A 26,303-nucleotide genomic window follows, 5' to 3' on the forward strand; every position below is an offset into this window, starting at 1 on the left:
CTTCAGGAGATCTCGCTGTTGTTGCTCCATCTGTTAAAATACCTGGACCTCAGTCTCACCCTCAAGCCTACTTTTCAGGATAGTGGTCCTTAAGTTTGCCATGACAATTAAGTCTCTTAAACAATCAGTGCAAGACAGCTGTACTTACTTTTTATGGAAAACTTGATTGCATCTGCCTTTTAGGGGGATGTACTTTTGAGGCAACCCAGCATCTGGTGTTGATCACAGATCACTAGATTGCGTTTCACAATGTTTGCCAGTGAGCCTACGAGAATAGCTCTGCATGTAGCATCTACTTCCTGAGGGTCGTCATTCAGCGTGGTTCTAGATGCGGGGTGTATGTGACGTCCATGTTGCACAAGGGTGCACTACAGATGCCAGAGGCGGTTCATTAGATGTTTCATCAGATGTTCACACCATCTCCAGTGTTCTTGCATTTAGCATTGGCCTACGAATTTAAACTTAATTTTGCGTCATTAGTACTGGTTTAGAATTGGGGTGTCTCTTTGTGAAGGTAAGCTTGAAACATGCAGTATGTACAAGTGTTAGCAAGGCATGGTGTTGGTCTCGGCCCCGGCCTCGGGCTGGACTTGTCCAGTGTTGTGGTCTGTATCATCACAGACTAGTTGTGGCTTTACAAGGCTATGGGCAGCCATTTCAGAACACTTTTCAGACGGTACTAGGCAAAGAGGCCAGTTCCACAGCAAAACCAGGGGTGTTGATAATCAGGTGAAGACTCTCATCACCCATTCAAGGTAGTTTTGTTTGCTTGTGTCGCCGTTTTGTATTACCAGAGTTGCACATAGACATATCAGCTGCATCTCCACTAGTGGCTTTCATATTACATATTTTTACAAGGGCAGTTAGGCGTGGCAGTTTCAGGCTCCAGGAAAAGGGAGCGTCAAAGCTGAGGGGGGGTTTAGAGGAGTCATTCAGCCGTGAACCACTTGAGCAGGCTTGGCGATGACAACCCCACGCATCCTTTCATCTTGCCTGTTGTCCCCCACAAAGTGGTCGTGTGGAACAGGCCAAGCCAGTGCTCCCTCCACCCCTGCCTTCCCCCTTAAATGTTAAACCTAGCCAGGTGATTTTTCTCTCTGTCTCCTGGGTGAACTGCATTGCCTGCAGCACTGCAAGAGGGAAGGCCCAGTTCTGCTGGTGAAGGCTCTCGGGCCAAGATGGAGTCCATAATAACAAGTCCGTAGCTCATAGCAACAGGTTTACCAGTGCAGAGACAAGCAGCTGTTATTGGGTGAGCAAAAATGCTGATTGTGTGTCTACCTTGATTGACAGGACAGCACAGCAAGACATTTCTGGCTAAAGGCCTAATTTCCTGCTGTGTGTTTTTTTTTTTTTTTTTTGTTTTTTGTTTTTTGTATTATTATTTTCTCTTGTATTTAACATGACATGAACACTACGGCATTTAGGACCACTCGAATCTTTTCCTTCCTCTTTTAATTACATTTCTCTCTTCCTTTCCTGCTTTTCAAATCAAACAGGACAATGTTTAGTGGTGTATAAAATACTTTTTTTGTTCACCTTTTTTATTTTGTAAGTATTCCAAATGTAAATGATGTAAGATACTGAGAGTGCCAACCCCCGTGTTGTGGAGAGAGAGAGCCTCTCCATACAAGTGCCAATGTTGTCCAAATGGCGAGCGAACCCTTGCGACGTGCGCTCCTTCTTTTTAAAAGCGAAACACTAAACAGGTGATAAACAAAAAAGTATATGATGATATATTTAAGGTTTAAGAAAGAAACTGCTGTTTTCTTTTTTTCTCTCGCGCTCTTTTTTGTAAACAAATAACGAGTGTTTTTCCGATGCATGTGCTCTCTGTGGTAGTGGGCAGGGCTAAAAGATGGCCCTTCCTGAATGGGGACATATTATTGGTTATTGTGGTAGTTGGCAGGGCTAAAGGATGGCCCTTCCAGAATGGGGACATATTATTGGTTATTGATGTACAACATTCTCGCCATAGATGTTTTTTTTTTTCCGTTCTTTCATTTCTTTCTTTTTGTATTTTGTTTTAATTTCAACCACTGTTGCCTGAACCTCATTCAACATGAAAATGATTTTCATAGCCGCCTTCTAAAAAAACAAAAATAAAAAAAGAATAAAAGTATCTGTTTTAAATTTAAATAAATTTGTTCCTATACTTTGCCAAGTGTCTTGCTCTTCATTGCATATTAGATTATTTATCTGTCCGTGTCTTTTAACTGTGACACGGATTGTGAGAGGATTTTTTTTTTTTAAGATGCTTAGGTAAAACTATCTATTCTAGGTCAGGTGAATAGGAATGGGGGTGTCTGTAAAAGATGGGTGGAATGGTAAACGGACTGTATGCCCGGTAGTAGTATTAATTAATGATTGGTTAATACCAGAACCTTTTATTTGTCCTTGAGTAACGGTGTCGATTGCCTGAGTTTAATGTTGTCATGTTTAATGCTGCTGTTCAACAGTATAGTACTCCGAATTACACATGTGGTGGAGCAATGGCGTGTATGTAATCGCTCATGGTAGGTAATGTAAAGGACTGAGAGAACCTTTTATTTGTCCTTGAGTAACGGTGTCGATTGCCTGAGTTTAATGTTGTCATGTTTAATGCTGCTGTTCAACAGTATAGTACTCCGAATTACACATGTGGTGGAGCAATGTCGTGTATGTAATCGCTCATGGTAGGTAATGTAAAGCACTGAGATTACACATCCCAAAAACGCATAATTGTGTCTGTTCTGGTCAGGTGGCTGGTATTAACCACACATTAATCAAAAGAACTTCCAGGTGTATGAAATGTTTACCATTCCACCAATCGTCTACCAATAAGGTGTGTTTTTTGCAGAGATATGTTGCTCTTATAATCACTGTAACTTTAAATGAAACTGTAACATAAGTGTAATATTTACTGTACTTCAGCAGTGCTTTTAGTATACCTCTTCCATGGTCCCCTGAAGTTGAAAATTGATAAGGGTTCAAGGTTAAATGAAGGTCTAGGGTGTACGTCTGATGCTATCTTCCCAAACTAAGGGCTTTTTCCAATTGTTGTGAATCAAATGTTAATGCTAATTTCCATTCATGTCACAGTTATCTTTGGGTAAAGAAGTTACTCAGCAATCTCCTTTAATTTGCACAGTTAGTGCACGATTTGAACGACACAAAGGGTATGTGTTTAATTCCAAGGGAAAATAAATGCTGTACTATGCTGTTATAGTCACTGAATAAAATAACTAGTGTGTCATCAGCCTACAGTAGTGATTTGTTGCATAAGGCACAGGACAGTAACATTGTACAGTGCCGCTTGAAAGTATGTGAACCCCTTGAGCAGTTAAGAGTTTTCTGTTGTTTTACCATGATTTTTCATTTTTTTCATCACCGATTTTCCATAGATGAAATGTCAGGTTTATGTTTATCAATTGCATGTTGTTAGAGGGAATTGTGTTAGTAGCCAAAAAACTATATGAAACATAGTATTAGTGTATTTGCAAAAGTAAGTGAACCCCCAGCTGCATTGGTAAAGTCGTTAACAGATTCGGTGAAACATATTTGGGTGCTTAATTAGTCAATTTAGCAAACCAATCAAATGAGACATCCTTAGGAAAAGGGATGGGCAACACAAATTAAAAGAGAGAGGAAACCAACCAAACTACAAGGTGTACCTACACAAATTAACAATGCCGAGAGGAAAGGAGATATCCAAGGGCATCAGGAAGAAGCTACTGACAGCCCATCAGTCTGGGGGCATTCAACATGACCACATCTCTGATGAGGCTGTTCCCTCAGGCTTTTCTTCTGAAACTTGCTGCTAGTGCAAAAGAATCACGTTTTAACGGAACCATTACACACAGTCTGTGGTTACAACCCACCCTTGTTCCAAGCCACATTAGCACGTTTAACCATGGTAATCTCATCTGGCCTGAGCTTCCACAATACTGTAAGTGGTGTTCAGGTGCACCTGCAAATCTAATTGTGTAGCTGTGTCAATTCACAAAAGTGTGCAGGGTGATCATCTTTGTTCATCTGGCCTGGCTGTGAAATTGGTGGAGGCTTTTTCTGTTTTAGCATTAGGACAGAAAGAATGCTGTGCTTCTCTCCGTGTCCTCAAGAGGTCCGTATTTCCCAGCAAAAGAGGTGCCACCAGACCACCATATCCACCACAATCCAGTCCGTTTAATTGAAATTAAAAGCAGCATCGTTTGTAGATCTGTTGACAGCATTGGCCTATTATAACTGCAGTTTAATCCCCACCCCACACACACACACACACACACACACCCATTATACAAAGTCTAATTTACGTTTGTGCCAATTGATAAAGGGGCTGTGTAAGAGTGTATTTCTATGCCTTCAAAAGATTACGTGAGGGAACAATGTAATAACCCTAGGCACCCCCTTAAAAAAGTGCATAAAACCATCAGATCGGCTCCGTGTGTGACACCTGTAGTATTGAGCAGTGCGATATTTGTGATGAATGTGTACTCAATACTCTCTAGGCGATATTCGATAAAGACATGACGGTTTTGTACTGCAAGTTTGATTGTTGAAGATGCTTTGTTGTTTTAGGACACACACTGTAAGTCCTCTGCTATTCATGGCCCCTGTAGAGAGAGAAAAAAAAAACAGTTCCGCTCACATTCCAACGGGGGCACATTAAACAGCAACACTTCCGCAAACTGTAATTTTATACATTTGACATCTAAAATGGGCCTTCCGAGCGCCACCTCAATCCCACATCACATGGGGTGCTCGTTCCTCTATGGCTCGTACATTTTGTAGCTAGAGAAGCGGAAAGAGATGGTTGTTCCACTACAGCAGCACAAGCCTCTTGTATGTGACTACTAGATGCGGATTGCAACCGAACACCAGGAACAGGAGACTGATTCAACAAAGGATTTCCAGAAGGCCTTAATAGAAGATCTGCAATTTGGACAGACATATTTTGGGTCAAATCTGCCTTTTAATTGACTGAAACCAGCTTGCTAGTGAAATAACCTTAGCCACCACACTGCTTGCTAGCTTGATGACTGTTCACAAAGCTAGCTAGCCAGCCAAATGGATGCTACGAATGACTGACTTAGCATCAGCGAGCTAGCTCTTGGACGATTTCCTGTGTGATTGTTCAGTTTTCCATTTACACAGAACTGAGCTCTGAAATCACAGATCGTGTAATTTCTTGCAAGTGGCTTTAAATATTAAGGTTAACCCAATAATTTGGCCAACCTAAGCCATTTTGATATGTGTCGTTAACAACAAACGTTAGCTGAGCAACCTTACTAATCATAGCCAGAGCAAAAAGCGCAAATATTTTTTCCCATTGTGTAGGCTCTGTTTATTAGTTGTTTCAAAGAATAAAGCTACTCAGTTCGCGTCTAAATTGGTCAACTGGACTTCATTACAGATCAAAGACATTTTGACAAAATCTCCCCGTTTTTAAACAAAAAGAAAAGGACTGCATCCTCAAGCTAATTTGATTTACTTTGCGAAGGAGTAGCCATACCGCTAGAAACTGACATGATGTTTCCACAATCCAGACACTCGGTAAGTAATTAACATTGTAACGTTACTCTTCAAACAATAATCATTCTGTTCTGCCAAATGGAGTTATACTGTATTTCATCTCTTCCCAAAATTGCCTTTTCTAGCTAGCTAGTCGGCTAGGTTGCGGGCTGCCTAAATCTAATGTAAGCCAGATGTAGCATTAGTTGCTTTGTCAATTAGATGGATGGTTGTGTGCAATCTGGGGGAAACGGCTTAATTACAAATAACCTATTTGTTTACCAGACAGACCTGTGTGATTTTGAGTAATTTAGAATTAAAAGTAAGGTTTGGTAAAAGGCTGCATGAGTTTCTCACTTCGTTGACGTACATCGCAGTTAAAAATATATCTGATAGCTCGCTAGCTGCCTCGAAGGCCATGGACCAGGGCTTACATTGCGTAGCCTGTATTTGAAAAAAAAAATCGCCACCTTTGGTTTGCTAGCTAGGTAGCATGAAGACATTGCTTTATGAGCTAGCTAGTTACGAAGAATCGTTTGAGATGTTCTGTCTGCCCAACATTGCTATATATCTTCCTAGTGTATCATTCGATGTAATCACAGCACTACACTTTTCCTTCAGGGTGTTTTGCTAAAAGAAACGTAGAACGCTATCTACACTCCTCGGTTGCGAAACCGGCTGGGACAATAAAATGTGCGACCAAGAAATGTTGCCGCGGTTTTTGTATTCGATTGTTGCAAGGGATTTTCCTCAGCATTGTGGTGTTATGAAAGGAGAGCTGTAATGTTTCTAGCCACCAAAATCGTAGTCGCTACCGACCCGTAATATTTGGCCCAAACTTTAATCACGTGTTTGAAACAAAACACTAACGTTATCTCGCTCATTGTACCGATTGTTGTACCGATACCAAAATTAAGTTAAAGTGAAATGTTTTAAATGTCCTGTATTTCTCTTTTGATGTGGATATTAAGCCTGGGCAAAGTTCTGTCGTGGAAGACGTGCATTTGCGATTCTTTCCTCTGTTTTGGCACAGTCTCCAGGATCAAAGGCGTTTTAATAGGCACCTCGCACGGATGGCTCTGCACGCTACGGGTGTCTCGTGTTTAACGAGTCTCCAGGCACTACAGCGATTAATGTTGTTGACAGAAGACTTCATCAAGACTGTTCTGCTAGGGCACATCGGTAGCTACAACACAAACAGCGCGGGCACCGGGAGTAGGCAAGCAGGTGGGGGCCATGTAGGTTGTCCCAAGGGAGGTGGGGGAGGGTAACACAGGTTAATGAGTCCACTAATTGATGCATTCCCCATACTAACACAATAGACGAGTCATGAGTGTGCTCAGCTGTTCGTAAGAGGGCTGCTTGGGTGCGAGTAGAAAAGGCCCTGGCAAAGCGGGTGCTCAGAGGGAACATGCTTAGGGGCAGGCCCGGCAAGTGCATGTATGCAAACTAGGCAATTGCCTAGAGCGGTAGGTCAGCAGGTGCGGCAAAGTGAGAGATCAAAGAATCTGGACTAAAACGATAAATTGCTAACCTTGTTTGAGGTAATCTCAATTGCATACACCGCGGCCCTTTCCTTCCCACATTACTGAACACTGTGAACTGCTACGGCTATGTTCAGAATGTAGGCAAATCCGATTCGAGACAAACGGTCCACAATGATATTGGCAAGTGATCAGATCGTATTTGTGTGTCCAGAACTTATCTGAATGGGTTGCTGTAGTAAGGACATAAGCGACAGTAACTATGTAGCTACACTTCTTCCAGCTTTGCCTGTAGAGAAGCCTCCCGTGCAAATGCCAGCAGACAGTTTATTTCGGGATCTGTCTACGGACATATTGTCATGTCGACACTCCTCCATAATGCTCTCCAAAAGTATAAGTAATTAATCCATCAATGTACGTTTTATGGCTAGTTGTCACATTTATTATGTTTCAAAAGACACTTTGAAATCCAATTGAGCGGCCAGAGCATCAGGACAATGTAATTCTTGTTCATCTTTTTTTAAAAGTATGGACCAATCAGCCACCAGTGGGCAGTAGCTAAAGAAGACTTGGTTGTTGACATCCAAAATGGTAACGTTACTAGTTTACCGTTTCAAACTTCACCGTTTCAAACTTCACCATGGACAATCAGGCACTCAATGGGTTGTTACGTCAGACACCTGAATAAGAGAAGGCTAAAATATATTTAGTTTCTGTATAGTTGTTGAGGTAAATGCAGGTGTATCTTTGGAGGGATCCTTTCCATGTTGTGTGTTTTGGAGCCCTTACACAGAGAGAATCTTAGAGTTGTCGATACCTGGACGACTGGCTGCTTTATGCCAGCTCCAAAGCAGAGATGTTATTTTTCGGCTTGAGGAATGTCCTGGTGCATGTCACAACATTCACTTAAGGACACACATCTTGCAGACAATTGAGAAGACATAGGCTACTGTGTTGGTTGGTTTTTGGTATTGGCGTTTGCTAGGCATTTTGTCAATCTTTCCATTGTTTGCGGCGACAAACCCAGAACAGTGCCAAAACTTCCACCAGTGGCCAAAAATATATGGCTTCTGTTCCATTTCAAAACTAGACATTGAACCTCATTCTCGAGCATTTTCTTAAGTGTCTTCTTAAATATTTTCTTTCGAACTTCGTAAGACCAACCCTTAGAAAGATCCCCGGCGGATTCAAGGACGCCTGAAAATTTGTTCTTAAACCCCCGAAGTGTTCTTAGCTGTGCACCGATTCTTAAATTGAACGCCTTGCCAGCTCCTTATAAGGGCATGCAACCAAAGAGACATGTGCAGAATCCACTGACTCCACAGGCAACGTGAAAACAACTTGAGACTGATCAAAATCATGTCAAAGCAGAAAGTGAGCACCGTTCCGGTAACTTCACTTCGGTGCAGAGCTGGAGGTACTGTTGCAGAATGTAGATGTGTCCGGTCTATTCCACTATGGCCAAATCCATGAGATTTGTGTTAGGTGCTTATTCATTTATTAAATGCCTTTTGCAGCGTTAGTGAAGTGCTTTTATTTATTTTAGGACACCACAATGCCTCGTAGAATCTTGACTATAAATGTGAAAGGTAATTGTTAATGATACCAATATTCTCGTCTTTATTATAATTGAAATCTGAGGATGTCTGTAGAATTGATGTGAACACAATCACCAACGATTTCTCACAAATTCAGCCCTTAAGAACATGGGCACACTCCAATCAGAATACGACTGCTTTTCCGCATTCTTAAATCCTGTTCCTAGCAAAAAAAAATGAATCCCTGATAGACAACTGTCAGAATTGCCCTGGGAACTTCGTAGGTGGAGTTAAGAAGAAATTTCTTTAACTTTTTCTTAACTGTGTTTGTGAATGAGGTCCATTGTTCTTAATGAATCAGATTATTAAAAATGTTTCCAGCTTGCTGGTAACCTAACCTTCTCATTGAGTAATTGTAGGCAAGAGATTAAACAGACTACCAACAATTGATTTGGAATTCTCTGGCAGTTGAAATTTGTAAGTTTTATGTTGTGGTTTTAAAAATATTCTTAAAAATGTAAGAATATTAAAATTAGTGCTGTCAGTTTAACGTGTTATTAACGCTGTTAACGCAAACCCATTTTAACGCCGCCATTTTTTTTATCGCGTTAACGCGTTAAAACGTTTTTTGTTTTTTTTTAGATTAACATTCTTTTTGGCCTCGCAAACTGTGAAATAGGCTAACGTTACGGTTTGAGTGAATGGTGAGCGCGATACGGCGAAATAGATGATAAAAAGCTTCTGAATAGAAATTTGATCTTTAAAAGTTGTGTTGTGCAAAAGAAGCGAGCTTCACTGTTGTCTGAAAATGTCAACAGGCAGCTGGCTGAAAGCACAGAAGTAGTAGGCTTACCTTTTATTGGTAACCTAACTGTTATTGTTCATTGTTTTTTAAATAAGAGGCCTGACTATGTACACAGCAAACTTGAAAAAAAGAAAATATTAAGCCATGGTTGAACTGCACTATAGGTTTATCTGAAATGTGCACTTTATAATTTTATTTTGTACCGCCCTGTTTGGCAATGTTGTTTTTCAATAAAATAAAACATTGCATAAAGCAAGCCAATCCACTTTTCTATGATAAGAGCATTAAAATAAAAATGATGGAAAAAAATAATTGAAGGGACATTTCGAATAGATAAAAATGTGGGATTAATCGCGATTCATTTTGAGTTAACTATGACAAAAATGCGATTAATCGCGATTAAATATTTTAATCGTTTGACAGCACTAATTAAAATATATTATTGACGACATTGCAAAATTCATGGGGTGGCATGATGTAACAAATACCGCCCACCCCTGTTCTCTTTTTAAATGATGTTATCTCTTAGGGCTGTTAATGCCACACACAGCGAGTCTGTCTAACAAGCACATGGTGTGTGTGTGTGTGTGAGAGACTCCCCCTGCAACTCGCTAATTTTTGTTCTCTCTTTCCACCCCCAAATTGCTTGCTTGTTGTCTCCTCTTTTTCTCTCTCCCTCTCCCTCTCTCCATGCCTCCCTCCCTTTCCCCCTACGAAGCTGCTGTTGTAATCCAATTGCACATCCTTATGCTGCTTGTTGGATTCCTTAGAGGCTGTGCAGCAGATTAACTCCAGGGATTAACAGCCCCAGTGTTGAGAGGCAGCACCCTAAGCCTGCTTGGCCGTGACCCCATTCCCTCCCTCACTGAACCCCCTCCCCACACACTTAACACACAGTTATTATAGAGAGCCACCACAATGACCACCATTATAATAATCATTCAGGGGTTTACTGCAAATGGGAATGGTGATGTTAGTTATGAGTATTTCCACCTGATCTGCCTATTGAGATTGCATTTGCACACATGCGATGGCCGTAACATTTTGGGTTTAGAGTTAAAGGTATGTTCTGCATGTCAGCTATTTGTGTGGTTCTATACTTGACCAGCTACCGGTGGCTTTCTAGTTACAGTACGGTTCCTCTTGCTCTCGTGTTGTGTCCTTGAGAAAGACACTGTACCCCCTACCTGATGAAGTGTGTGTGTGTGTGTGTGTGTGCGTCCTTCTGTGTGAACAAATGAATGTGACACATTGGTTGGTAATAGGGCTGTCAACGAATATTTGAAGTTCGAATTCGAGTTTGAATAGTATCCAAAAACGCGAATTCGAATGTGAAAATTAATATTTGAATGTGAAAAAACACTCCCGCGGTACAAGCGCCTCTATCTGCTTTGTGAATGAGCCTCTGTCTGTTCGCGATGTCCTTACTTTAAAACGAGGGACATTTATTCTTTCTTATTCACAACTGTTCTGAGCTGGAGTTACACAGGCTATGCCATTCAATAAGCATCCAAAGTAAAGCTCAGGGGAGCTAGTAGTCTGGTTGGTGAAAGCTGCTGTAACGCAATGTTCTCGGCAAAGTCCGAGACAGCTTTTTTTTCATGAATCCGAACAGTGCGTAGTTGTGCTGGCCCTTTCGCTGGCATGGTGGAAGACGTAGGCGACATGCATTTTTTTCTTTATAGATTTTAATAGGCCTACTCGATAAATGGTAAGCAAAGCAAGGAAGGTTACCAGTAGCATACTTTGTAACATTCAGAAGCGGGTGTCTTCTTCAGATAGTTTGCGTGCTTGCAGGTGTGGTGGTGAAATGCAAGCGATACAAAGTTGTGGCTTTTCATGATTAGGCCTACACGTTACTGGGCTGTTTATAGGATATATATATATCCCACTAATTTGAACCATGGTGTTGTCGCATTATTGACGTATTGACGGCAACTGCGTAAAATAGGCAACCAGATATTCGAATAGTTCGAATTTGTGATTTTTTTTCCAAACGAACATTCGAATGTCATTTTTGAGCAATTTTGACAGCCCTAGTTGGTAAGCACATTGGGTGCTTGCAGGAAGTATACAGGCTCTGTGGAAATGGTACTTTGCAGTACAGATCTTAGTAGTGTCGACAGATAAGGTTGCAGAGATGTGAACGTGGCTTGCCCGATGGGATGGGGTTTGTGTGCGGAAGATGGGCCCAATGGTTTGTCATAAGTTTAGTGTCCCTTAACATGGACTGTATATTATTATATCAATCATCAGTATGAATGATTATCTCCATAAGACCTCTTAACTGATTTGACACCACTGGTGTAGAACGATACTCATCTCATAAACCTTTATGTGGGTATGCTGAAACATTTCAAAGGCAGAAAAATCTTTTTGCTGCTCTTATTTTGTTGCATTTGCCCTGAAGATGACGTTTGCATATGCATGATATTTCACGTCTGCACATGACTTTATTGCCATCCGCTATTGTCAGTCTCTATGGTGACCCAAATCAGAAAACTACCGTAGCATGTGAGAATGTCTTCGCAAGTTGGTGTTCCCAAGTTGGCGTTTAGCGTCCTCATGTCATTAGCATGTGGAGAGCACATTTCAAGACATTTTCCATTGTGTGGACGTTGTGTGTGAATGCAGGGGGAAATTAATCTCATGAGCGTCACCACTGCCTCTTGCAGTTAAGTACACATTCCATACCATTAATCATGTGTGTGGTTGTCTTCAATCAGCCAGACATCAAAGATAGGCTGAAGTCAGTCATTCCCATCTCCTCTCTTCATTCGGCTTGCTCATCACTGTAACTATTGAAAGATATTGTTGGGTCTGAGTGGAAATGCTAAACGGAATATCGGCGTATTCCGACAAATATCCTGTGAAAACCACTGAATATAACAGTCCTCTATTTTTAGCTCTGGTGTTTGTTATGGTTGCATGAATTTAGCAAAGAACTCGGTAGAATGCCAGTCTGATAGGTAGGGTGTCATTTTATTCTCGGCAACAGACATTGAGCACACACAACACGCTACGATGGACAGAGAGAGAAGAAGAGATTAGGAGATATGGTCCATACTGTAGTTTCTCTTTGGTGGCCTTGTCTTCAAAGGCTTCAATGTCTCCTCAAAGCTCCTTGTGCCGTTATCACCACACGTAGCGGTTGGTGTCTCTACGATGTTCTTTCTTCAACACAACACACTCAGCATACAAGTTACATTTTAGTTAGAGTAAGGTAGAATACACGACTTAGCATAATAGGTGTGTCTGTGGTCTGGCTCAAGGTGTAAGGGCCTGTCCACGCGGAGTCTGAATTGCCTGAATCCGGAAAGAAATGTTGCGTCCACACAAACCTGACGAATTATAACAAGCTTGCTAGCATCAGTCAAATATAAGTGCAACACAAGACAAAGCAAGACGGCAAATAAGTTACTGAATAGTCCAGCAGAAATAAGCCCCCTACCTGGGGGCTCCAGAAACTCCATAGTGGTACTTTAAGAATCTGGTTAAGAAAGCGAATCTGACGTGAAAGGATTTTATTATAGACGGAAGTTTAAAAACAGTAACATAACACAAACGGGGGTTAATGCGAAGTGCGCGATTCTTACTAGTCCTGTTTGAGTGCTTTGGTAACAGTGATTTCAGGAGGTAGAGAAGTCATTCAGCAATCGGAAGCTTGCTAGTTGGATCTCGACCTTTGTCTTCTGTCACTTTATGCGCATGCTCCATGAACGCTTAACAGCCAGTTCAACCACTCAGCTACAGCGTTTCCTTCTGGACCCAGATTTTTCTTGATGGCTCCGTGTGGACACGATTTTTTTTAAAAAGGTACCGGATCCAAAAATGTTTCTGGATTCAGGCAATCCAGACTTCTAAATTGGGGGCATGATGGGCATGGGGTGCACATATATATGGAAAGGTGTGAATGTCAGAAGACTGGGAGGGTCTTGTTGACCATTTGTGTGTTAATGAAGGGGGCGTGAATTAGGGCTGGGCGGTATGACGGTATATACCGTGTGACGGTATGAATGTGTCTACCAGGAGAGATTTTGCGATACCATTTAAACCGTGATATACTTTTTCTTTTTTTTTTTTATAGGCCTATAATTTTTTTATTATTAGTTTAAATTCTGTATTTCATATATTCTTATTAAGCATATGCCATAACCCCCCCTCACATGAGATTTATATTCATATAACAAATGTTTACTCTTAATTTGAAAACAAAGTCACAACGTAGTTGCATGTTGTTGTTGCCTAGAAGTACGGTACGCAGCGTCTTAACTGAAGCTCAACTCAACTATTACAGCTAGCTTGCCGCTAACACTAACTGAAAACACATTGGAACACATAGTGGCTAGGTAGCTAGCTGCTAATAAGTAACATATAAGTAACACATCAGCAGTAATGAATCAACTGTACTGATAATAAATGTACTACTAACATGCCATTCTCAAATTAAAGCCAGTGACATGATGGCTACGATTAACGAGTTAACGATGGATACCGACAGTTAGCATACCTAGCTAGGTAGCATTACCATTGGATTTGAATGGTAGTTATGCTAGCTCTGGCTATCCAGAAGAAGGAGCACTGTTTTTGGACACGTTTCACTTGACGAGCGGGGGCAAAACAAGTCATCTGGAAAGTTTAAAATGATACTAAACGAAGGGAAATCTACTGTATGGAGATATTTCTGCTTAGTAGACAATGCAGAATCTAATTAGGCTGGTGGATATGTCCAATGTAAGAAGTGTTAAGTTTTAATGAAATATGATTGATGCAACTCTCGTTCTCCACAACAACATGGATAAACCTTGCTGGTTGGATGTAGATAGTTTCAGAATGAACGTCGGCGTATAAAAAGATCTTCAATGGTAAGACTTGTCTGTTGTGCCTCTGTTGGTGTCTCATAAAACGTGAGTTTTATTAAAGCATAGCGTGTGTAATGTGTAGCTATTTCATTACGTTTGTTAACCTTTCCTGCTGTCTGTCTCTGAACGTAGAGATTGCAGGGGAGTAAAATGCTCCGCTGCCGAAGTAGATTACATGTTTTTAACTTCGGGGTTAACAAACGGAATGAAATAGCTACACATTACGGTTATTTTGTACCATTTCTTTATTAAATTTCATATGAGTTGAAAGTACAGTACTGTGCAAAAGTTTTAGGCAGGTGTGAAAAAATGCTATGAACTAAGAATGCTTTGAAAAATTTAAACAATAAATGTTTATTTTTTATCCATTTACATGGTAAGACTGAGCACAGCAACAAGACACAACGTAGTTATACTGCATCAGCAGGGTCTCTCCCAGACAAAGATTTCAAAGCAGACAGGGGTTTCAAAATGTGCAGTTCCAGCTCTTTTGAAGAAGACGTTGAGGATTGTAGACGCAGTGTTCAGCCAAGGAAACTTAATGCAGCTGATGAAAAACACATCAAGCTTATTTACCTTCGAAATCGGAATATTTCAAGCAGTGGCATCAGCTCAGAACTGGCAGAAACCAGTGGTACCCAGGTACAGACATTTACTGTCCGGGGAAGTCTGGCCAGAAGTGGTCTTCATGGAAGAGTTGCAGCCAAAAAGCTCTACCCCGACAAGGAAACAAGGCCAAGTGACTGAACTAAGCACGTAAACATAGAAACTAGGGTGCAGAAACATGGCAGAAGGTGCTCTGGACTGATGAGTCAAAATTAGAAATATTTGGCTGTAGAAGAAGGCAGTTTGTTCGCTGGAGGCTGGAGAGAGGTACAATAATGAGAGTCTGCAGGCAACAGTGAAGCATGGTAGAGGTTCCTTTCCAGTTTGGGGCTGCATTTCTGCAAGTGGAGTTGGAGATTTGGTCAGGATGAATGGTGTCCTCAATGCTGAGAAATACAGGCAGATACTAATCCATCATGCAATACCATCAGGGAGGCGTATGATTGGCACCAAATGTATTCTGCAGCAGGAACATAACCCCAAACATACAGCCAATGTCATTAACAACTATCTTCAGCTTAAAGAAGAACAGAAAGTCCTGCAAGTGATGGTATGACCCCCACAGACCCCTAATCTCTACATCATCGAGTCTGTCTGGGTTTACATGAAGAGACAGAAGAATTTTAGGAAGCCTACATCCACAGAAGATCTGTGGTTAGTTCTCTAAGATGTTTGGAACAATTTACCAGCCGTGTTCCTTCAAAAACTGCGCAAGTGTATCTGGAATTTTCTTCTGTTCCTTCACTGCATTTTGTTAATTTATGAAGAATTGATGAAAATAAACTGTTAACACTTCCATTTTTGAAAGCATTCTTAGTTTACAGCATTTTTTCACACCTGCCTAAAACTTTTGCACAGTACTGTATATGAGAACCACTTTAATCTAACGCTATTGTCATCAAAACCGTACTCCTAAACATTAGTTCCATAATTATTAACATGGAGTTCTCTGCAATAAACATCCATATATTATAGGTTTATTCTTAACTGCCAAATATCAGGCACGGTATTGTCCTTTCCATATTATGCGTCGGCACCATATCTGTGTTCAGTCACAATCGATGGAAGTAACCACCACCAGCAACCATCTTCACTTGATGATCATGGTGTATCTTAAAAGGAAGAATCACATCTTTTTCTGCAAAACAAGTCTACAACTGGCCAGAATCTAAAGTCACAAATCATCAAATTCTACTTTGCAGCTAATTCTACTTTGCAGCTTATTCTTCTATGTATAAACTAGACTAAGTATAAACTAGGCTACTGTGGAAGTCCTAATGTTACAAGTCATGTTCAGAATAACAACAATAATAATAGTAATGATCGTCTCTGCATTCGCTAATGAATCTGTGCAGTGTCTGGCGTTGACCTAATTGTGTACATACCACAGCATAAGCACAACCCCAGTTTATGCTCCACATCCTAATTAATGAACCCTCCCAAAAACATCATAGCACTTCTCATCTTCCCATACCTACCGCCACTATCATGGGCCTTAACACCGCAAACATAATGAAGCATGATCGATGTAATGCCAATAAAATCCCCTTATCATAATGCTTCAGTACGGTCACAACCGTGATCAATGTGAAGCCAATATAATCCCCTCATCATCATAATGCCTCATTACCCCCCACTGCCACAAGAGGCCACACACTGTGGTGAGTAAAGCAAACGGAACAAAACAAGAATATAAAAGATGGTAATGAGAACAGGCAAACATGTGGTCGCAGACCCCTTGAGCTCTTTTCTGATGTGCCGACCTCCCTCAGACACGAGTAAATCCAGGTTTGGAAAGTAGGCTTAAATGCCTGATGTACATTTCCCTTCTCCCAAGCCCCCCACATAGGGTTATTATCAGGCACTGACAATATGAATAGTCCTACACAAAGGGAAGAGCTCTACGATGGAGAGGGAATCAACCCCAACATGAGCTCTGCCGTGCTTTTTGTCCCCTCCACCTTGCTGTCACCATGTGCTTTTCCCCTGCTTGTCATTCTAAATGCTGCCTGTTCCACGAACAAAGAACCACCCTGACTAGTGCCCTTAGTGCTGGAAGGTATTGAGCTAAGCTCGGCCACAGGAACAACCCCAACACTGGGCCCTGCAGAGAAAAGATTGGGATTAAGCAATGTTATGCGGCTTGGCAATGCTGTGTTTTTTTTTTTTTGTTTTTTTTTTTTTTGTTTGGGGGGAGGTTTGTCATTGCACAAGAGATCAAGAGATGCTTGTTTAAACCAATCAGTAACCACATTAACTCATCATCTATGGTTCTTTCAGGTAGTAAGCTTTTAATGTGAGGTTAGCAGAGTTGTTGCGAATGAATGACAGGCCATTTTGTATGATGCCAGTGCATTACTTTTCAACTCTTGTTAAATACATTTAAGTGAAGTTGACAAAATAAAATTAGCAAAAAGTTAATGCATGATGACACCTCTTTACACACCCACATACTTCCGATAATATGCAAGTACACATACAGAGACCTGAAAAAGACCATAGGGTAGGAAGTGATTTGTGTTGTGCTACATGTGGTAGTGTCCTCCCACAAATCAAACATTGAACACTGGCCATGCAGTGCTAGCGGAAAAAATGGTAAACGTGTTCCTTCTTTCTATCACTGCAGTTATTCTTTGTTGTTCGGTCTCCTCTCTCTCTCTCTCACTCTCACACTCACACTCACACTCACACTCACTCTCACTCTCACACTCACTCACACACACACACACACACTTTTTCCCTACCCCTCCCCCCTCTGCATGAGGGACAGGGAGAGTGCAGACCTCTCCTGCTGTGTGTGAAATTGGTCATTCTCTTTCTGCAGTACAAACATACACACACACTGTTCGGGAGTACTGATGAATCTTGCGCTGTGGACTGCAGAGTCTCGGGAACACACACACACACCCACACACACAGTAGGGCAGGACTGGTGAGTGTTATTAAGGCTGAATTAACACAGGGCCCCCAGCTGAGCAAGGGTCAATCCCCAGGCACCTCCTCTCCCACTCAACTAAACAAACACACCCTTCCCCCTCACACACACACACACACATACATACACACACCCTACATCATTTACACACACATGCCCCCAGTGTCACCTTCATATATGCACACACACATACTCTCTCTCCATATCACACACACAGACATGCTACCCTCACACACTCGCACTCCCTCCACTGACACATACAAAAACCTCACCCATGCCTTCCCTTGTAGCTCCACAACACACACACTCTCTTACAGGTCACACATTCATGGGTACTTGCACACACACAAAAACACCTCCTTCCATCAACCTCTCTCACACAGACATTTTCAGACACAAACACACATACAGAAGAGGAAACACAATTACACCCCCTGCCTATGCAGACTCATAATAACACAATGTTTTGTCCATCTCGCACTGACGCACACACGCACGCGCACACACACACACACACACACACATCCACACATCCACAACCACGCATGCATGCAGACATACACGCACGCACACACACACTGGGTACCTTCCTCTTACTTATATGAGAGCTTTTATGCAAGTTCACACACACAAACCTATTTACAAACCCTAAATGTACTCCCATACACAAAGTAGCTGCCCCCTCTGACACACACTTTCCCATGCACGCACGCACACACACACCCATTTACAAACCCCCATATTTAGGTGCATGTACATAGTATCTACCCCCCTCTCACGCACCAGCAATCACACAAACCTTTACATGGTTGTTGTGGTATCTTCTGATGTACACACACATTGTGGTCGACTCTCCTAGCCGTGCACGCATCATTGCACAACAATAAAGTGTTTAACCTCTCACTGGAAAGCGCCTTACTGTAGTGCTAATTGTGTGCGTGAACACAAACACAGCATCTCTGGTAATGGAAGCTCCAGTGTTTTTGATAGTCTACTCAGCCACAACACATTGCTCTCTCACACACACACACACACACACACACACACACACACACACACACACACACACACACACACACACACACATTCACAACCTAACTTACACCTAAACACACACACTTGCTCTCTCTTTAACACATACGCACGCACGCACACACACACACACACACAAGCTCTTATTCGCTTTGTGTTTCCATTCAACAAATTGAAGCGGCGTGTGTGTGCGTGCATGTTGCAGCAGATGTCTTGGTCACCCAGGGCAACGCTCTTAATTACCATCACAAAGCGGCAGCCGTGTCGGGGGCAGACCCTGACGAGAGGGGGTTTGGGCAGGGGGAGTGTTAGGGGTCAAAGGTTGCCGCCTGGATTGATCTGCGTGTCGGCCTCTCTAATTGATTTTTAATGGTGGGAGGGGGAGATTTGATCACACACACAGTTCACTAAAAGAACACACACACTTTCACACTGCCCACAAAGGGGTTAAAAATATTGGGGGAAAAACTTGTATTCCTATTAGACCTTACAAAAACAGTCATACATCATTGTGACTCGCATGCTCTCACACACATATAATGCCATATTTGTGCACACAAACCTTCGGTATAAGCATACACACACGTACACATATACATACATATATATCCATCAAAAGCTTTGCATCTTATAAAAAAAAACACACACACACTTAGAGGGAGGACAGGGGGAGGTCTGAATACAATACGAAGAGATCTGGCTCCCCACCCCCCTCTGGAGCAACACAAAGACCTCCCATTGCAAATCAATACTGCTCTTTCGGAAAACACACAACTCCCGTTTGAAATCAATACTGTTGATACAGTGAGTCCCCCTCTCCAGGAAATCAATACCACCACAAGGGAAATAAATAAAGTAAGTAAATAAATAAATAAAGCCATGAGCCCGCGGGGGAAATATCAGCGCTTTATCTCTGCAAGTCCTACGACGCTTGTGAACACTGCTGCTTAACGCCCCACCCTCCCCCCAACACTTATATGCTAGCCAATGAAAACGCATCTGATTGAGTAAGAGACACTTTACAGCCAATCACAGAGCAGCTGATTAGGACCCCCTTTATGTTTTTAACCAATGGCAGAGTGGCGCGGGCATCTATGCTGGTGTGTTTTAGTGTCATTTTTTTATTTGGGCAGTTGTGTGTGTGTGTGTGTGTGTGTGTGTGTGTGTGTGTGTGTGTGGCCATTTGAATGTTTAGGGGGCTCAGCAGTCTTGTGAGTGTGCAAATGCTTTGGCAGGTCTGTGTGTGTGTGTGTGTGTGTGTGTGAGTGAGAGAGAGAGAGAGAAAAAAAAAGTGTCTGCGAGCAAGACACCCAAGAGGGATGCAGTCAGTCAGAACAAACAGATCAGTAGGGGGTACCTGATTTAGCTGCCCTCACACACAGAGAGAAACACACACACACACACATTTCTACTGTTGTACAGGATTAACCGACGATAAGACGTAGGTTCTGTAACACATACACACACGCACACACACATAAAGCATCCTCTAAATTCCATCTCCCAGTTCTTAATCTATTTTCTCTCCCAATCTGTGACTGTGCCAGCCAGCTCCCTGAGGACTGGATGTGACGGTGCCCATGAGTTTATGTGTGTGTGTACTGTGTATATTTAAATGAGGGTAATGAGGGCACTAATCCCTCCTTGGCAGGTCATTAATGACGGGACTTTATAGGCAAGGTGTGCTTATATGTGTATGTATGTAAGTTGTCTAGGTGTGGGTCGTCATCCTTTCACGAACAACAGATGCTAACAGTCTGAGGCAGTCTTAAGGCCCTGTGTAGCTTCCTCGTTATTTAATAAACAGGTATGTCGCAGGGCGCCTCTCCTTAGGGTGATTTTAATGCCACACCATGGGGGCATCAACACAACCGCCAGCTCTCAGGCCGAAGTGTGTCTGTTCTGGTGCTCATACATCAGTCGATTTATGAAGCAATGGCCTAGAATTTTGGTATGATTGCCGGAGGTAATGGCTTATTATTCAGGGAGAGGTGTGTGTGTGTGTGTAGGTTCTTTAGTGTGAGAAATACATTTGTTAGGGGATTTAATCAGGAAACGCAGCAATGTGATCTCATAAATGACTCCATTTGGCACAGTTACTTAAATGTGTTTGTTGCTCTGCATGAAATGACTGACTGTGTGTGTGTGTTTGTTTGTTTGTTTGTTTGTATGTAGGGATTAACTGTGTGTGCATGTGTTTTTGAATTTGAGGTCTAACTCCTCTGTGTGTGTAGAAATGGACTGCATTTATATGTGTGTATGAGTGTATAGTCTATCGTAATGGTGTCAATTATCGCACCGGCGTGTGTTATCGGCAAACGATCGCGTTGTCATGTTAGTCCATTATTAAACTGAGCATATCGATTGTTGATCCATTATTAAACTTAACATTTTGGTTGCTTTACAGAATGGCAGATGCTTGACACTGTCCGATAACTGACATAGCTACGCTAACTATGTACCCTTCTCAGCAGGCCTCCTCTCAGTCCGCCCAGACGCTCAAGTTCACCACCTCGGACTCCTGTGACCGCATCAAGGACGAGTTCCAGTTCCTGCAAGCACAGTACCACAGGTACCCACAATGCACTACTAAAACGCATCCTTGCCGGGTACCCACAGTGCTCTGCAAAAACATGTCACCACAGGGCACTGCAAAGAATCACATACGTAATAGCATGGCCTGCAAACCACAACATGGAGACAGACCAAAGAGCACTGCATGAAAATGAATACATAAATCAATAAATAAACCAAAATAAATGAAATTTGTAGTAATTGAGCTGATATCTAGGTATAGATGGTAACCCCTGAAGGGGAGAGATGAGGCCCACAAAGGGGCGGAACAATGAACACTCACCTGCTCTGTGTGCTCAGGGAGGAGCATTTAAGAGAAGGGGTGGAGAGGGCCAGCCCACAATGGAGTATGACAGCAGTCGTACACACACACACACACATCAAGGAAACACATGCAGGAGCAAACACACAAGGCTACACAAAGGAACATGTGCATATATTGGACGGAGACACACACACACACACACACACACACACACACAAACAAATCATACTGCTGAGGTACACACACACACACACACACACACAGCAGAATGACGTTGATACACATTCACACACATATTAATGTAAGCCTGACTCAAAATGACACTTGGAGCCGTCTCCTGCTCTCCATCAGTCTTTCTCGCCCACCAGCAGGCTCAACCAATCGCAACGCTGCCCGACAGCCAATCAACAGCCACTCCCCAGCCCTGCTGAAGGGCTGGTTGTCATGGCAACACAACATTACTGGGATCTTTTTCTGAGGGGGTATGACAAAGTGAAAGTGTAGGCCGCAGCATCTCAGACACACAAATGCATGCACACACACACATTCGCACAGACATTAACACAGGCACACACATACACAGGCCCACTCATTTTTCCACATTGAATTTCCTTTATATATTCACTTGCGTCTATCTATCTTTGCCAGTCCAGGGGTTAAATGTGAACACGTGTTCCCTGCATCATCCACCTTAACAAACTGAAGAAAATACATCATAGACTTAATTTTTAAAATACTTATGTCTCTCTAAATGCTGTAATGAATGAGTTTTTGTGTGACTGCAAATGGATGTTTGGTTTGTGCAATTGCACCCTTATATAGTCTTATAGGTTTTCTTGTTTTAGCCCAGAAAGCCAACTTGCATATATTTTTATAATGGTTATTCTGACCATTTGTCACTGCTTTGTTTTCTCTAGCAGTGCACACAGCACGGTATTTGAATATTGTTTGTAATGCAAGTTGTTGCCTAATCTAGGCAGTAGAACAGGGATCAAACTAAATCCATGTCACTTTGTGTGATGGCGATGATGGTGGTGATTTAAAAAAAAAAATCAATCGACGTTATTTCAGTTATGTAAAAAATGTCTGTGGCCTCTGAGTGTGTAAGTGCAGCGATCTCGGCATTTCTTATTTTCATTGGGAAATACTCTTACTGACTACTTTTCTGGGCAGAGTAGTTTTACAGCAGCAAATGTTTCATTGTATGCCAAGTAAGTAAATAAGTAAGTAAAGTTTATTTTTAGAGCACATTTAAACGCAGCTTGCACTGACCAAAGTGCTGTACATAGTGCATTAGATATTGAAAGAATAATAAAATAAGACAAGATAAAATGGAATAAACAAAATAAAATAAAATAAAATGGAATAAATCAACAGACAACACTTAATTGCAGACATAACAGGGTGAGACAATTAGAACACAGGGAAGGCCAATGCAAAAAGGTGCGTTTTGAGCCAACGTACAGTACATCTTCCATAGCAGTATACAGTATGTTTTTTTGATTGATGGTATATTATTACTTTGAGGTGTTAATGGGTATAAAATATGTTGACTGTGTATGTGGAAAACATTAATTGGAAAAAAAGTTGGAAGTCATCACTGACAATAGTGTGTGTGTGTGTGTGTGTGTGTTTTTGTTTTACCACAGTTTGAAGCTGGAGTGCGATAAGCTGGCCAGTGAGAAGTCGGAAATGCAACGACACTACATCATGGTACGTGAACACATGCGCGTTTGGTGTTCTACCATGTGTCTTTGCGTGGTTGATCATATTCTTGCTTTATATTTAGGCTCTCCCTTATGACCCTCCACTGCCTTGTCTAAAACACTACTGTAGGCGATACCCTAGACCTGATCCTAAACACAGTTTAGTGTTTCTGTATTTATCTTGCCAGGCTCATGCTGACTTAATGAACACTGTGACATGCACCTCATGAGTGATATGTATAAAAACAGTGATCACACAGTGTGGTGTGTCGCCATTTAGCTGTCATTTAACATGATAAAGGCATGAGGATTAAGATTATTATTATTATTATTATTATATTATTATTATTATTATTATAATAATAATAAGGTAAGATAAAATAATGTTTCTTGTAACCCACATCTGGCACTGTCCAAATGTAACCCAGGAATCCAATTGGAGCAGAAAGAGTATAGATTCCTCTCTTGTCTGGAAATGGCTGGAGAATCTGACAGCTTTTTGCTGTTTTGAGCACACACACACACTTTCTGTTAGAAATATATATCAGCAGCTATAGAGCAGACAGCAGGATGAGGACAGGGGAAGACGCAGAGTAATTTATTGTGTGTGTGTGTGTGTGTGTGTGTGTGTGTGTGTGTGTGTGTGTGTGTGTGTGTGTGTGTGTGTGTGTGTGTGTGTGTGTGTGTGTGTGTGTGTGTGTGTGTGTGTGTGTGTGTGTGTGTGTGTGTGTGTGTGTGTGTGAGAGAGAGAGAGAGAATAGAGTGTGTAGAGGCCTTCTGGTCCTTTTACCATGTGTGTGTACTGTGCATGGCTGACATGAGCGTGTAAAGAAAGAGCTTGTGAAGAATATGCAGCCTGTGTCAGGGTGAACTGGAGACGAAGAGAGAGAAGGAGTCTGACATTTGTGGTGTTTATGTAGGAGAAAGGGAGTGTATGTGTATCTGAGTGAGAGGGACCATGGTGGAGGAGTGTTTGTGTAGAGGGGTGCTTTTTTTTTGTGTGGGATTAGTAGTTGTGTGTGTGTGTGTGTTGGCCTGTGTGTCTGAGAGTGCGGGTTAGGATATGTGGGTGAGTGTTTTGAGAGAAAGTTAGTACGTGTGTCCTAGATGGCATAATGTGTAGATGCTGTCAAACATGCCCCCCTCCCCCTCAATTTCGTCCTCTATTATCCCCTCCTCTCTCTCATTTCCTATTTCACGTCTCTCTCTACTACTCTCTCCCCATGGCCCTCCCCCCCTGCTCTCTCTGTGTCTCTGCCCTACCCCCTCTCTCTGTGTCTCTGCCCCCCTCTCTCCATGTCTCCCCCCTCCTCTCTCTCGGTCTCTGCCCTACCCCCCTCTCTCTCTCCCTTCCTCTTTCTTATCTCTCTACTACTGTCTCTCTCTCTCCATGCCCCCCTCTCTCTCCACTGGGCTCTGCCCTCCAATGAACCCTTCACGCTTTTTTCTTTTTCCTTTTCTTCTTTCTTGTCTGTGATTTTTCTCTTTACCTGTGATGACTTGCCTCTGCCTCCACCCTGATATCCTCTGCTGGAGCTGGTCGTGTGTGGGGGTGTGTGTGTGGGGGTGTGTGTTTCTCAATCTTAGTAGCTGGACTGGCAAAAAAATATCTCTCAATGATTTATGAACACTCTCTCTCTTTTTTCTCTCTCCTTCTCCACTCTCCAGTACTATGAGATGTCCTACGGGCTCAACATTGAGATGCACAAACAGGTAAGGAGCCTTAGCCTCAGACCTGTTGACTGTCTTCACCCAAACTGAGCACTTCCTGTAGTCTTTGCCGTGTCTGCTGTTGATCCTGACTGACACCGTGCTGACTGCGGTCAGAGCCACATGCGTTTGTTTGGTTGCTTGCTTGCTTGTTTGTTTGTTTATTTGTTTATTTATGATGTGGTGTTGTCTCTACAGGCTGAGATAGTGAAGAGGCTAAATGGCATCTGTGCTCAGGTGCTGCCCTACCTGTCACAAGAGGTAAGAACAACACATACACACACACACCAACACTGTCCAGCACACGCCGTTTTAGTGAGATGTTGTTGCCTGGTTCACTGGTGCTTTCAGGACCTTGTGATGTGACTGTGGCTAGGGAATGTTGCATTGGGTTGCCATGACAAGTCACACAATAACTTTTCATCAACACTCACACAACCTGTTGTTATGATGGAGTACCGAACACCAAGGTTGCTTAGTCATGTTGCTGTAATTGCTTAATAACAATGTGGTGATTACACAGTATCATAGTGTTGACGGCCTAGTAACATTGAGGTGGTTGTATAGCAGCATTGTAATGGTTGGTTAGTGATTTTGTGGTGGTCTCTTTGTAACGGTGATGTATCCCATTGTCCTGCAGCATCAGCAGCAGGTGTTGGGTGCCATCGAGAGGGCTAAGCAGGTGACCCCGCCTGAGATGAACTCCATCATCCGGGTAGGCAGCCAACAGAGTGTGAGTCTGTGTGTGGGTTTGTCTGTCTGCAAGCATCTGTGTGCTTTATAGATTAAGCTTTAGGACATGACACCACACTTTTCTTTTCCTTTTCAGTTTTCTCATAGATTTTAGTGTGTGTTGCTTTTTTTTTTGCTTATTTGTGTGAGTATCTCAACAATGTATGTTCCTCTAACGGGCCTATGTATGTTCTTGCCTATCTGTGTGTGTGTGTGTGTGTGTGTGTGTGTGTGTGTGTGTGTGTGTTTTTGTTTGTACATCTGTGTGGGTGCGTCTGTGTATATGTGTGTGGATGCAGCAGCAGCTCCAGGCCCACCAGCTATCCCAGCTGCAGGGTCTGGCCTTGCCCATGACCCCGCTGCCCCTGGGCCTCACGCCCCCCAGCCTGCCCAGCGTCTCCACCAGCGGCGGCCTCTTCTCCCTCTCCAGCATCCTGGCCTCCCAGGCCCACCTGGCCAAGGAAGAGAAGGCTGCCCGCGAACAGCCTGACAACCACCGCGACGAGGACGGAGACAAGTCCGACTAGATGCCAGCACCAGCGGGAGAAGGATGAGGAGGGGGGA

At 42.5% G+C, this 26,303-nt stretch overlaps 1 protein-coding gene across 7 annotated transcripts; it reads left to right on the forward strand.

Annotated features, from left to right (window-relative positions):
• The first annotated feature begins 4,785 nt into the window (after nt 1-4,785).
• On the forward strand, nt 4,786-26,303 carry LOC308363805 (TLE family member 5-like). 7 transcript variants are annotated; one of them, XM_080836669.1, is made up of 7 exons: nt 4,786-5,532; nt 21,224-21,324; nt 23,241-23,304; nt 24,966-25,010; nt 25,206-25,268; nt 25,648-25,740; nt 26,039-26,303. In XM_080836669.1, exons 1-7 carry the CDS (start codon nt 5,506-5,508, stop codon nt 26,264-26,266), a joined length of 621 nt encoding a protein of 206 aa, XP_080692795.1. In that variant the 5' UTR covers nt 4,786-5,505; the 3' UTR covers nt 26,267-26,303. The 7 variants fall into 7 exon arrangements, with proteins under 7 accessions (XP_080692795.1, XP_080692797.1, XP_080692798.1 ...); XM_080836671.1 differs by having other exon boundaries at nt 26,042-26,303; XM_080836672.1 differs by having other exon boundaries at nt 25,648-25,722.

This window comes from Sprattus sprattus, assembly GCF_963457725.1.
Source record: "Sprattus sprattus genome assembly, chromosome: 4".
Taxonomy (NCBI): Eukaryota; Metazoa; Chordata; class Actinopteri; order Clupeiformes; family Clupeidae; genus Sprattus; species Sprattus sprattus.

Bases quoted from the DNA above. Each gene is read 5' to 3' on its own strand.
- LOC308363805 (XM_080836669.1), top strand. From the start codon at position 5,506: ATGATGTTTCCACAATCCAGACACTCG. The intron at 25,269-25,647 runs GTAAGAACAACA...ATTGTCCTGCAG, and splicing joins TGCCCTACCTGTCACAAGAG to CATCAGCAGCAGGTGTTGGG. The intron at 25,741-26,038 runs GTGAGTCTGTGT...GTGTGGATGCAG, and splicing joins GGGTAGGCAGCCAACAGAGT to CAGCAGCTCCAGGCCCACCA.